The 14,638-nt window shown below is 43.9% G+C and overlaps 1 protein-coding gene across 1 annotated transcript; it reads right to left on the bottom strand.

Annotated features, from left to right (window-relative positions):
- Positions 1–2,448: 2,448 nt before the first annotated feature.
- LOC309565027 (guanylyl cyclase-activating protein 2-like) lies at positions 2,449–13,834 on the bottom strand. The gene is made up of 4 exons (XM_082269762.1): positions 13,487–13,834; positions 11,452–11,601; positions 4,285–4,393; positions 2,449–2,661 (listed from the first exon to the last, which is right to left on the bottom strand). The coding sequence occupies exons 1-4, from the start codon at positions 13,679–13,681 to the stop codon at positions 2,534–2,536; spliced, it is 582 nt and encodes a 193-aa protein (XP_082125888.1). The 5' UTR covers positions 13,682–13,834; the 3' UTR covers positions 2,449–2,533.
- Positions 13,835–14,638: the final 804 nt, after the last annotated feature.

The raw sequence follows: 14,638 nt of genomic DNA, 5'->3' as shown, positions 1-14,638 counted from the left end.
TTTACCCCCTTAAAGCGGAGTTCCACCCAAAAGTGGAACTTCCGCTCATTTGCTTCCTCCCCCCCCCCCCCCTCCGGTGCCACATTTGGCACCTTTCAGGGGGGAGGGCGGAACGGGTACCTGTTTTTGACAGGTACCCTTCCCCACTTCTGGGAGACAGCGCCGCGCCGCTGTCCCTTGGAAGTTTGGCCCCCTCGTCCTTCCCCCGCCGCCGATCCAATCCGAATGCACAGTGCGCTGCGTACATGCACATTAGGGACCCACCCATGAAGCCACAAGGCTTCACTGCCGGGTTCCCTCACCGGCAATGGCGGCGGCAGCACCCGACAGCCATGGAAACATGGGCTGCAGTTCTGACATCGCTCCAGGACAGGTAGGTGTCCTAATATTAAAAGTCAGCAGCTACAGTATGTGTAGTTGCTTAATTTTAATTTTTGGAGGGGGAGGGGGGAGGCTGGAACACCGCTTTAATGACCAGGCCATTTTTTGCGGTTCGGCACTGCATTAGTTTAACAGAAAATTGCACGGTTGTGCGACACTGTACCGAAATAAAGTTGATGTCCTCTTTTCCCCACAAACAGAGCTTTGGTAGACCTGTGCGTCTTTTTTATTTTTTGTGCTAAAAACAAAAAAAGAGCGACAGTTCTGAAAAAAAAAAACAATATTGTTCACATTCTGCTACATAACATTCCCAAAAAAAAAATTGACAGCTGACCGTCCTTCTCTCTTAGCGGGGAGCGACCGCGGGTGCCTGGCAGCAATTGCGGCCGCCGATCCCCGCTGCCTAGTGGGGGCAGGAGCGTGCCGCCAGTGGTGCACGCTCTTCCCCCAGCACCACACGTGCGACCGACGTAGGGCTATGTTGTTTCGCGCAGCCGAGCAAGCCTACCGCAGCGGTCAGCAAGTGGTTAAGCACCTGCTTAACCACTTCCGCACTGCTCACTAGAGCTCTACTGCAGCACAGTCGCTCGATAACGTCTGGCGACGTAGACCTACGTCGCCAGACATTCCACTTTCTACGCCGCCGGAGGCTCGCTCCCGCTGTTTTCAGTCCCAGTGGGAGTCGGGCCAGGGGAGGAGTGGCGGCGATCGCCGCTGCTCTTCCCCGATCGACGTGGAATCGAGTGTGGAGATCCGCCTGCTTGTGTAAACACAAGCAGGCAGATCTCCTAAGTGACAGACAGTGACAGATTTCAGGGTTCAGCATAGCTGAACCTGCGATCTGTCCCTGTGTCACTCAGTCACCTCCCCCCCCCCACACGTCAGTAAGCACCAGGCATACATTAACCCCTCCCTCTCCAATAAAATTATCCCCTTCCCTGCCAGTGTCATTTTTACAGTAACAGTGCATATTTATAGCTCTGATTACTGTAGTAATGTCACTGGTACCCCCAAAAGTGTCAAAAATGTCAGTCAAGGGTCCGATCTGTCCGCTGCAATGTCGCAGTCCCACAAAAAAAATCGCAGATCGCCGCCATTACTCGTTAAAAAAAAAACACCAAAAACTACAGAAATCTTTCCCTTAGTTAGTAAACGCAACAACTTTTGCGCAAACCAATAAAAATATGCTTATTGCGATTTTTTTTTTACCAAAAATATGTAGCAGAAAACAAATTGGCCTAAAATTATAAAAAATTTTGATTTTTAAATTTTTTTGGGGGGGAATTTCATATAAAAAAATGTGAAAAATATTGTTATTTTTTCAAAATTGACGCTATTTTTTTGTTTATAGCGCAAAAAGTAAAAATCACACAGGTGATCACACACCACCAAAAGAAAGCTCTGTTTGTGGGGAAAAAAGGACGTAAATTTTGTTTTGGTACGGCACTGCATGACCGCGCAATTGTCCGTTAAAGTCCCACAGTGCCGAATCGCAAAAAGTGGCCCAGACGTAAGACAGCAAAATCCTCCGGTGGTAAAGTGGTTAAACTCAACCTGACAGAACACCTTTGGGATGAATTAGAGTGGAGACTGCGAGCCAGGCCTTCTCTCCATCATCAGTGTCTGACCTCACAAATGCACTTCTGGAAGAATGGTCAAACATCCCCATAGACACACTCCTAAACCTTGTGGACAGCCTTCCCAGAAGAGTTGAAGCTGTTATAGCTGTAAAGGGTGGGCTGACTCAATATTGAACCCTACGGACTAAGACTGGGATGCCATATTAGATTATGCGTGTGTAAAGGCAGGCGTCCCAATAATTTTGGTAATATAGTGTATGTGTGGCTGCATTTTGCAGTCTGGGGTCTGGTGCATTTCTGTTCACCAGGTGCGATTCAGGTGTGAATTTCTGCCTGAGTTTCCATCTGAACTGGACCGGAAAACAAAAGGGACCCTTTGTAAAACCGCACTTGTGTGAACCGGCTCTATTGAGAGCCAGTCATATTCACATGTCATGCGAATTGTATGCGGTTTAAAATGCATTGAATTTGCATGCAGTATATGTGAACCCAGCCTAAGGGAGATTGTACAATCAGATTGTAATGTGAGTGGCCATCATTATGCATTTCAGATTGGGTCTGATGTCTTCTCTCTAAAACAATGCACTTTTCCTTCTTTGATCCATAAACCAGGTACAGGGATTAGTATCCAGTTGTAACATCTTTGAAACCCATCTGTCCTTTTTTGCTCCTTCCACAAACTCGTGTAATGTGAGCTGGCCTGAAAAAGAAGAACGTTAAAAACATTTTATTTTGCAGATCATTTTATTTCCATATGGATGTGTTTGCACTGATTTTTGGGCTCGGATCATGTTGGGTACTACATGTAGGCACCTCAAGTTTTGCCATATTGCAGCATACTGTTTATTTTTATGGATGTCTCGTATTGGTGACACAATAGTATTGTGAGTGATATCACAGTTTTAATTGCTGCCGTAACATTTATTACCATGACTGTACAAATTTAAATCTCTGTTCAGAGTTAAAGTACATGGAATCCCGGACAAAGAACTTTTCTTATTTGTTTCATTTTGACCTGTTAACTAAACCATTGAAATTGTTTTGCTATATCTGCTGATAAGTTCAGAAATACATGTTGATCCTATGAGAATTCTTGTCAGCTGATAGCTTCCTGTGCTCTCTGCTTGTATTGCATTCTTATCAGTCGCAGTGGTGATCAACTTGATATACGGAGCCTTAAAGCGGTGCTCCACCCAAAAGTGACTCGTCCCCCGCCCCTCTTAAATATGATAAAGCACAGAATTCACAAAAACATTACTTTAACCACTTGCCGACTGCCGCACGACTATCTACGTCGGCGGTCAGCCCCTCACAGGCAAACTAACGTAGGGCTACGTCGCTTGCTTGTGAGGGTCTAGGGAGCGAGCGCGCGCCCCCGGAGGCGCGCTCCCGCTCCCGCGTGGTCACGGACCCCCACCCGCGCGTGTGACCAGCGGACCCGATGTCCGCCGGCCACTCGGCGATCGGCGGGGGAGAGGGAGAATGTCAGGCAGCTTGTGTAAACAAGCCACCTGTCATTCTCCTCGCTGTAAAGACACTGATCACATGGATCTACTATGTAGATCCGTTGATCAGTGTCCTTACAGCTCAAGCCACAGCCAATCACAGTAGAAAGCACGCCCCTAGGGACACACACAGCCCCTCCCTCCCTCCCAAATAAAGTTAACCCCTTCACTACCAGTGTATTTTTACAGTAACAGTGCATATATATAGCAATGATTACTGTAGAAATGTCACTGGTAACCCCAAAAGTGTCAAAAATGTCAGTCGAGGGTCCGATCTGTCCGCCGCAATGTCGCAGTACCGCAAAAAAAATCGCAGATCGCCGCCATTACGCGTTAAAAAAAAAAACAACAAAAATGACAAAAATCTTTCCCTTTGTTAGTAAACGCGATAACTTTTGCGCAAACCAATCAAAATACGCTTTTTGCGATTTTTTTTTACCAAACATAGGTAGCATAAAACAAATTGGCTGAAAATGTTAAAAAATTTTGATTTTTACATTTTTTTGGGGGGGAATTTCATATAAAAAAATGTGAAAAATATTGTTATTTTTGCAAAATTGACGCTCTTTTTTTGTTTATAGCGCGTGATCAAAAAATCGCACAGGTGATCAAATACCACCATAAGAAAGCTCTTTTTGTGGGAAAAAAAAGGACGCCAAATTCGTTTAGGTACAGTGTCGCACGACCGCACAATTGTCCGTTAAAGTCACGCAGTGCCGAATCGCAAAATACCCCCTGGTCGGAATGGGGGTAAAATCTTACGGGGCTTAAGTGGTTAAAAGAAAATGTGTAAAAGTTAAACTTTAGCTCTGTCTTACCATCGCCATTTTCATCCACTAGTCGAAAGATTTTCTCACAAATATCGTCCGGGCTCAGTAGTTCTGTGTCCTGGGCTCTCTTCCACTCTTTTTTAATTCTGTAAATTGACTGAAAACAAAGTTTACGCAATTCTTTTTATTATCCAACGATTTATTGATATAATCTACATTTCTGGTTTGTAACACAAAAACTTGTTTAGGCCTATTATATTAGGCAAAAAAACAACAACATAGAAGAGTTCCTCTTTCACTTCCATTTGAAACAGTAAACAAAATTAAATTGTATGCGTAGCAGAAACTATTTTTTACTTCGGATAAAGTAGTGAAACCCCTTGCTCTTAAGTTTTGCTGTTCATGTCCTGTTGGGGAAATTCCCTTCCCGTCTTGGAGACATAAAAAGAACAGCGAAGAAACCTAAAAGGAGCAGAGTAAAGAAAGCTGAGAGGAATTTCTATATATTAAAAAAAAAAAATACTGTATATATATATATATATATATATATATATATATATATATATATATATATATACTGTATATACACTGCTCAGAAAAATTAAAGGAACACTTTAAAAACACATCAGATCTCAATGGGAAAAAATCTCATGCTGGATATCTATACTGGTATGGACTGGGTAATGTGTTAGGAACGAAAGGAAGCAACATTGTTTGATAGAATTAAAAATTATAAACCTACAGAGGGCTGAATTCAAAGACACCCCGCAAATCTAAGTGAAAAAATGATGCAGCATGCTTGTCCATTTTGCTGAAATTTCATTGCAGCAACTCAAAATGGTACTCAGTAGTTTGTATGCCCCCCCACGTGCTTGTTGGGGACATGCTCCTAATGAGGTGACGAATGGTCTCCTGGGGTATTTCCTCCCAGATGTGGACCAGGGCATCACTGAGCTCATTAACAAACTGAGGTGAAACCTAGCGGCATGATGGAGCTTGAATAGTTCAATGCCATTTGGTAGAGCGTTCTTCCCACTGACCACCAATATAAAGGGGCATTCATCTCACTGACTCCCTATGGAATTATTATAGCAGGGTTCCCAGAGACCTTACATTTCCTATTAGTGGTTCCTCTGGACCAGCCTTTTTCAACCAGGGTGCCTTGGCAAAATGCCCAAAATGCCTACAAATTGCCCAAAAATGTATACAAGCCAGCAGGTGGATCAAGCCTGCACCATTTCAATCTTCCAACCACCAGCATCCTAACAACCAGTAATGTCATCTGTGTTGATAAGAAGGGTGTTCATCTCCAGTGGTGGCTGGTGCTCCAGGGGCCAGGGGGGGGGGGGGTGGCAGACGGACCACACCATACCCCCCCGGACCCCACCAGACCGCACCCCCCCCCCCGGTCGCCGACTCACTCACCCTGCCTGGACATGTGGAGGGAGGGAGGGCAGGCAGCGGCTTCTTCTCCGTCAGTTTCCTGCGTCTCCTCCCTCCTCCTCCATGGCCAATGGCATGGCTTCTCCTTTCGGCCAATTGGGAAATGGGTCTCAGGATCCGCTTCCTGATTGGCCAGGAGGAGGATCTTAACTCGCTATTGTCACACAACTGGGTGGGCTCAGGGCACAGAGCCCACCCTTTTTTGAAGCCTATTAGAACCTCTGGTTCTAATCACATGCTTCAAAAGAAAAAAAAAAACCCCATTGAACTCTATGCGTCCGGCGCCCTGCATGTAGATTAGGGGGCCGGATGCATGGATGGGAGGGGCGGCGCCCCTGCGCCCCCAATGGACGGGCCGCCCCTGACAGCATCCTTGTTTGACTCTCCCCTGCCCCTCTCCATCAACACTGGGTCACATTATCTGGGGGAGAGGAGAAACATTGGAATACTACTCGGTACTAGTGTGAAAAAGTGTATTTGCTTTGTAAGAATAAATCACCTCTAATGTTGGGTGTCCTACGTGTGTTGATGCTGCTGCATTATGTAAAACTATTAGAATAGAATGGGGTGCCTTGAGATTGTCCATAATCTTTAAGGGTGCATTGAGTGAAAAAGGTTGAGAAACTCTGCTCTGGACTAAAAAAGTTAAGGCTGATTTTTGTTTTTTGTTTGTGGGGGTGGGCATACATTTCACAAAATTTGCCAAATGTATCTAAAAACTCCTGATTTCCTAAGTTCCCTGGCTGTGTTGTTGATCCAACACCTTCAGTGCTTTCTGAATCATTGACCCGGAACAAGTTTAGAGATAATAAATTCCGACTTTTCTCTGTCTTTAATTTGTTGCTTGTTTCCGGCTCAGTGGGGGGGCGGGCTTTGATTTCTGGAGTTTAGTGAAATTATCCATTACAAAGAATGTATAATGGTTTTGTATATATTTTCCCAATTTATTATGTTTGGCTAAATGTGAAATATTGCATTTGACACTTTGGGGGGCAATTTAATCAGGAATGTAGTCAGAAGCATTGCACTAAATTTGTGAAACTTGCGCAACATTTCCTTTGTTAGTACCGATGTGTGTAACAAATTCTTATTTTTTCAATTTGTATTTGTGCAACAAGTTCTTATTGGCGACACTGTTACGGAACAGGGCACCTCTGAGCAGGTACCTCTGTTGACAGATGCTCCTAGTGCTTCCCGAGGGCTCCAAGCACTCCACCAGACACCGTAAGCACTTCAGACTCCACGAACCGCCGCAGCTTGGTTAGGGTCTTGGCATCTCCTACCCACCCTGGACCAACGACAAGGCTCCAGGTTCCTGTGGGTGAACCTCTCTTTCCCCAGAGAGTGCAGCAGAACAAGCTCTTACACAAGCTCTTACAAGAGCTTAGTGATTCTCTAAGGGAGTATGGAAGACCATAGCAATCCCTGCAGCAGATTCCCCCAATAACGAGACAAAGCTCCGAGTTGAGGTTAAAACAGGAACAACAGCAACATTTATTGGAAGAACACAGCACACTTTTATACAGAAATTGGAACATCCTTCCCCCAACAACCGCTTTCCCATTGGTCAATTGTAAAGTACTTGCAGTTCCCAATAAGGTCCTCTCCAGCCCATTCAAATGAGGACTTGAAAATGAGTCAACAGGGATTGGTCAGATATCTTTGACCAATGCAAGGAGACAGAAGCCCCAGGGGGCAATCAATGTACACAATAGTCAGACACAGAACAATGGTTCCCTAACGAGCCCTCAATACACATTACTCGAGTGTCAATAGACAGCCCGTCTCCTCAGAACTTCCTGTAATGCCCATATTAGGAGTTGACTTCCTGTTCCTTACAGTTTACAGGAATACGTTTTAGCTTCCAGGATAGAGGCAAGACTCCATTAGCCACATGTTTAAAGGAACACAAAAAGACACAAAAATGCATAACTCCCAGTCTACTGAACAGAACCCCTACATTCAACCCATCCCCAGATAGCCCGGATCTGAGAGCTCAACATATCCAAACAGCGCTCAGATGCCACAAACACAGTCAAATTGCCATGGGGTTTTTAGCATGGGCTGATGAGAGGGTCCATAGTCACATTGCAGGAGGCGAGCAACCAGGCTTCTCCAACGCCCAGTGGCGAGATTGGTCTCGTCACAGACACCTTTATTTTTTCGTCACTATGTTTACCACAATTTTAAACAGAAATACCATCATTCCAGTGATAAAGAAGGTAAATAAGACTTATTCCATGTTTCAGTAAATGTATTCTGTTATCCAACAGATTCAATTACATACGGTACATGAATCTGTTAAAAGTTGTGCCATTTGTCATACTACCGCAATCCAATTAGTATCTGACACTTTTTATGGATTTCACAGTTGTGTTTTAGCTAGCAATTGAAGCTCTGAACTCCTATTCACATTTCTTTCAGGCTAACAACTGCTTTGCTAAAAAAAAAAAAAAAAAGAATAATAATTTTGTTTATAGAGCACAATAGCTCAAGCTGAGAGTTACACATACAACTAATTAAGTCATTCATCCTGTCACCTACTCTGTTCCAACTGCTGTTTTGAAGTTTGAATATAATAGAGAACCGCATTTGCCTGTTTGCCTCTTTAAGGCCTCATCCACACAGCAAAATCGTATGTGGTATAGTAAGCATCTTGTAAAAAACTGTGACCAGGATCCTAGGTATGTGCAGACAGCCGCAGCTGGGAAGTTTCACAAAGCAATAACAGGCTGTCAGCAGCCGCAGCTGTCCACCGGTGTTCCAAAGTAATAACATAGGGTTGAGATTGCCTACGATTAGGGACAGATGATGGTCTTTGGGCGAAAGCTGCTTGCAGGTAATTATTCCATGTGTGATTATTTTCGTACACTGGAACCCCTGGGCTGCAGATGATTTGTCCATGTGCATGAGGCCCTAAACTGATTGTAAACGATCACCTTGTAAAAGAACTCATTCAGTTTAAAATAGAAATAAAAAAGGCATAATATTTTTGCATAGATATATATATAAAAAAATACATCAAAAATACATTTTTTCCTTTTTTAAAAGTGATCACATTCCCTCTGTTCTCAGCTGCATAAGAGCCGGGGGAGGAGAAGCAAAAGCACACTGAGCTTGCCAGTGAATAGCTGTGCAGCGGGGGCGTGTCAGGGCAAGTCTGATCATTGGATGAGAGCAGGCTGAGTTCCCAGCATAGCTAGAGAACTGACCACAATGTGCTGTCCTGCTTAGTGTGGTCAGTTTTTAATAGGAAAGCAGAGGGACTGGCAGGAACACAAGGGATTTCACATAAAGGAAGCAATAGAAAGAGAACAGGAGACTTTCTCATACAAGTATATGGTACAGCAGGCACATATCAAGAGTATGAAGTGCTGGGGTAACAAACGCATTAAAATTCTCTTTAAAGCCAAACAGTGTAGCAGCTTTCCCACTCCCCCACTATGCTGGAGCCAAAAGCCCCTTATTTACTGTATTTATTTTTGATTTTTTTTCATACATACCTTTTTCTAAGTATCTTTTTACAATCATGTCACATTTGACATCACAGGTCCTCATTCTCCTCTTTGTCCTTGACAGTGGGTGGTCCTTTCACATAATGACATCATCACCCGTCACTGTACCTTTCTCCTGTAACCTCAAGCCATTATGATGATGCAACAGCTGTCCTGGGCTCCCAGGAAGAGGATTCAATGATATTGGAAATTTGGCACCATTTAACCACTTGTTTACTGGGCACTTAAACCCCTTTCTGCCCAGGCCAATTTTTAGCTTTCAGCGCTGACACTCTTTGAATGACAATTGCGTGGTCATGCTACACTGTAGAATTATTTATCATTTTCTTCACACAAACATAGCTTTCTTTTGGTGGTATTTAATAACTACTGGGGTTTTTATTTTTTGCTAAACAAACAAAAAAAAAAAAAATCTGAAAAATTTTGCAAAAAAAAAAACTTTACAGTTTGTTAAAAAAATTATGCAAACGGGTTATTTTTGTCCTTCATTAAAGGGCACTGATTGGCTGCACTGAATGGCACTTATAGGCTGCACTGATGGGCATTGATAAGGCTGCACTGATGGACACTGATAGGTGGCACTGATGAGGTGGCACTGGTGGGCACTGATGAGGCTGCACTGATGGGAGGCACTGATAGGCGGCACTGATGGGGACTGATAGGTGGCACTGATGGGCACTGATAGGCACTGTAAGTGACACTGATAGACAGCACTGATAGGTGGCACTGACGATGAGGCTCTGATGGGCACTGATAGGGGGCATTGGTGGGCATTGATAGGTGGCACTCTTGGGCACAGGTAGGTGGCACTTGTGGGCACTGCTTAGCAATGCTGATATGCACTGGTAGGTTGCACTGTTAGGCACTTGGCAGCAGTGGGTCTGGAGTGTGTGGATCCGATGTCCCGTTTACTCCAGACAATAATAGTCTTTTTTTTTCTCAGCGTGAGGAAAAAATAAAGTCGATTACCGGTGTTCCGTGAGAATTACCTACCCGTGAGAAAAACCTACCCTCGTCACTTCCGGTTCACGGCAGTGTGTGTAATGCGAGCAGTTACATTAAAACAGCTGTGCTGCACCATGAGTGATCTCCGCTCCTGTCCCGGTCACTTCCCTGCTCTCGCCTACTAAATATAAAAGCGGCGGCGGCTGTATGAAAAGATAAATCATGGAGCCGCCAGCCGCTTTTATATTTACTAGCCAAGATCAGGGAAGTGACCGGGACAGGAGCGGAGATGACTCATAGTGCAGCACAGCTATTTTATGTCACCGCCGCGTCGGTAGGTTTTTTTAACGGACACCGAGATCGTTTCAGACTAGTGCGCATGCGCATTAGTCTGATCCTCAGCTCTTCCATTCGGTATCCGGGGCTGTGAGCATGCGCACTGCTGCGCTGCTCAGCTGTTCCTGGCCGGAAGTAACGAGGGGTAGGTTTTTCTCACGGGGTAGGTAATTCTCACGTTACACCGGCTCTGTTTACATCATGTGATCGCTGTCATTGGCTGACAGCTGATCACATGGTAAGGGGCCGGGATCGCAAGAGGTGAGCAGGCATCACATGCACATGAGGACGTACATGGACACCCTCCCGGCAATTTAGGCCCGCGCTGTAGCTGTCTTTCGGCTATAGCGCGGGTGGCAAGAGGTTAAACCAGAGAGGGAGCACCACTGGAATTCGGAGCAATGAGTTTTTAGGGGGCAGTGTTGGTGAGGAGGTGAATAAAGCTGCTAAAATGTGTTGGGCAATATTTTTGTTTTTATAAGTAGAATTTTTATTTATTTATTTATTTTTTGGATAGAGCAAGAGAGGGTTATAACCCCTGTCAGATTTTTTTTTCTCCATCTGTGTCCCATTGCGGAGATTTCCCTTCACTTCCTGTCCCATAGCCAAATAGGAAGTGAGAGGAAATCCCTGCAAATTAGGAGAATTCGTTGGGGACCTCCAGGTCACCAGAACTAGTGTCCCCATTGGAAGATTTCCCCTCTATTACTTTTCTGGGGACAACCCAAAATTTTGTGATTTTCTTTAATGATAATGGTAAATAGGATAAATAGAGAGGGTGAATCTCCCTAAGGGGGGCACAGAGAGAAATAAAAGCTGACAGATGTTCTAATCTATCTCCACTCTACTCTATCCAAAACGAAAAAAAAACAAAAATTGCATTTAGTTATATTTTAGGTTGTAATTTGGATTTAATATTTTTTATGCATTGGAATATAGAATTATAGAATATAGTTCTCATAAATTGTATCATTACCTGGATAATCTCCTTCAGCTCCTTCTTGTCTACACAACCATTGCCATCCTTATCATATATTTTAAAAGACCACTTCAACCTATGTTCCAGCTTCCCCCGCAGAGCGAAATTCAAGGCAGCCACGTATTCCAGGAAATCTATTGTGTTGTCCTGGGATGGAAAGAAATTGTGGATACAGATCAGGTCTTCAAAAATACTGCTGTATGAGCAATCCCACCAAGAACATTCAAATGGAATACATTTAAAGGGTAACTCCACTTTCGTGGGGAAAAAAATAGCAAATAAAGAAAAAACAATATAGCCCAGCCTTTCTCAACCGTTTCAACACAGAGGAACCCTTGAAATAAAATTTCTGCTCTCGGGAAATCCCTGCTGAAAATGAATAATCTACAACTCATGACACATTAGTGTGACAGTCAGTGGTCCTTACTCTTGTCATGATTGGGAAGAATTACCCCCTTACAGAGAGCTAAAAGGAATGTCATTGGAAACTTATCTGAGAGGCAGAAATTGCCCATTGCTCAAGGAACCCCAAGCAACCTCTGGAGGAAACCTGGGTGAGAAAACCAGATATAGCATATATACAATTGCAGCACAAGTCATATTGTAGTTGTAATGCAATATGGCAACCTGGAGCTGTTCTGTACACAGAATGTATACTGACCACACCCCAGAAACATCATTTCAAATTGGCTCACCAGTTTTCCCAGAAGTCTGCACTAAGATAAAAGTCATATTTCAGGCATTGCCTGCAACAAAAATGTCATTTTTGGTGAGATACTCCCAATAGGAACATGTCTAAAGGGATGCAGACCCAGCAGATGTCCTATTCTCTTTGTGACACTCACTAGCATCCCCTTTACTGACACCAGTCCACTGACTCTTCTAGCTGCAGGGGTGGACCCACTCAGGTCAGGCCCCTTGACACAGATCTGTACTCACTGTACTGCAGAATCAGATCTTCCAGTGTCTCCCCTCTCAGTCAGCTTCACCAGACCGCTGGGTTTAGTTCCTCACTAGAACTCTCCAAGCCCTCAGGTCGACTACCTGAGGCCACGTGGCACCTCTACAGAGGAGGAGGCAGCCGCTCCCTCCAGGACTCCACTATCCAACCGAAAGACCCCGAGCACATGTGCTCTTGGCATTTATACAGTATCCCAGCATGCACCTAGGTACTTTCCTCTGCCAAATCACCAGGGCTGTATCAAACACCTGTGCACTCATTTGCCAGGTTTCCTCCCACTGTCCAACATGCCTCCCTTTTGGACTGCAGACAGAATGAGTTGCACCTGAGCACAATGAGAAGACCTCACTAACAGATCCTGCTCTCTGGTAGGCAGAGAACAATATAGATTTACCTTCAATCCCTCTGGAAAGCAGACAGGATTCAAAACTATACTTTCTCTCTCTAGCACTTACCTAGGAGGGTGATATATATATATATACAGTATATATATATATATAATACTTTTGTTTACACTGGCCTTTTGCGATGTGCGCTTAGCTGTGCTATCATTCAATTTTGGGATAGGACTAATCAAATTGATTGCTGATAGAGACACTTAATCTGGCCATAGATGGTTTGAACCATGTATCGGCAGGCTCAATGTACCCAAGTTGATTGATCGATTGGTACTAGCCTGTCAGGTTTTACGTACATGCGATTATTGCTGGCAGTTGTTATAGACCCTAGCAAAAATCACTGTGTTCTTCTGGTAGGGACACCTCACTTTAGTAGGACTTCCACTTACTTCAAGTTGTGTCTATGGGACAGGAAGTAAATGGAAATCTCCCCAGAAAACTGTCATATAACTTAATCTATTCGAAATTTAAAAAAAAAGTTTTGTCTTTAGTTCTACTTTAAGTGATCTCTATTATTGGCTTTCTTAGGCTTTCACCACCCATTAGGTTTGTTCCTCCTTCCTTCCATTAAAAATGGTGCTTCATTTATTTAGCTTGTACTCTGTAGTTGCAGAATTATGAAATAAAGAATTTACCTTGTAGTGGTGTTTATTCAGAAAAAAAAAATACTTACCCCATTTCTGTCAAAAGAGGTAAACACTCGATCGATAAACTGGGATTCTTCAGTATTAGTCGAAATTCCAAAAAATCTTTTACATTCATGCAGATATAAAGCTCCGCTGGGGCACTCCGTGACAAACTTCTTGTACATTTCCTGCAAGTCTGCTACATCAATTTCTTCCTTAGCAGAACTCTGGTTTTGTCCCATAATGAAGTGAACGACTTATTTATTGTTACCAGACCATGGTGTCCCCAGCATTCCCTGAGCTAGTCTTGATGCTGCAGGCAGCCAATGAAATCCTTTGAGGAACCTCCAGCCTTTAATGACAGTGACCTAGTGAAAATGACCAAATCTGATATAATGTGCACTTTGGCTGCTTCTTTTCATGATCCACCTATAATCCCTTCAGTGATCCGCAGCTCGAAAAAGAAAATGCCCTTGAGAAAGAATTATTTTCCTTTTCTAGGTGATTGTATATCTTATTATCTTATCTTATATATCTTATTAACCAAGGATCTTTACACTAGACCTCTGCTAGCAAAGGAAGTTACAGTTGACTAATTCAGCATTTTTAAACCTTTTTTTTAGTCAACACATCCTTTTAAAGTATGCAAAATCTCAAGGCGCCCAGTCTAAAAGACATAAATGTTGTCAATTAAAAACCTGAGCTGATGCCCACAAACACCTTTATGAAATTAACTTTACATCAAAAGCCCCCTTCAGATAAGAGGGCCCCCGTCACATCAGAGGTTCTCCCATCACATCAGAGGTTCTCCCATCACGTCAGTGGTTCTCCCATCACATCAGAGGTTCTCCCATCCCATCAGAGGTTCTCCCATCACATCAGAGGTCCTCCCATCACATCAGAGGTTCTCCCATCACATCAGAGGTCCTCCCATCACATCAGAGGTTCTCTCACATCAGAGGTTCTCCCATCACATCAGAGGTTCTCCCATCCCATCAGAGGTTCTCCCATCCCATCAGAGGTTCTCCCATCACATCAGAGGTTCTCCCATCACGTCAGTGGTTCTCCCATCACATCAGAGGTTCTCCCATCCCATCAGAGGTTCTCCCATCCCATCAGAGGTTCTCCCATCACATCAGTGGTTCTCCCATCACATCAGTGGTTCTCCCATCACATCAGAGGTCCTCCCATCACATCAG

Source organism: Pelophylax lessonae, assembly GCF_965119305.1.
Source record: "Pelophylax lessonae genome assembly, chromosome: 10".
Lineage (NCBI taxonomy): Eukaryota > Metazoa > Chordata > Amphibia > Anura > Ranidae > Pelophylax > Pelophylax lessonae.
The sequence above is the reverse complement of the archived record's forward strand: the minus strand, read 5'-3'. Positions and strand labels throughout refer to the sequence as shown.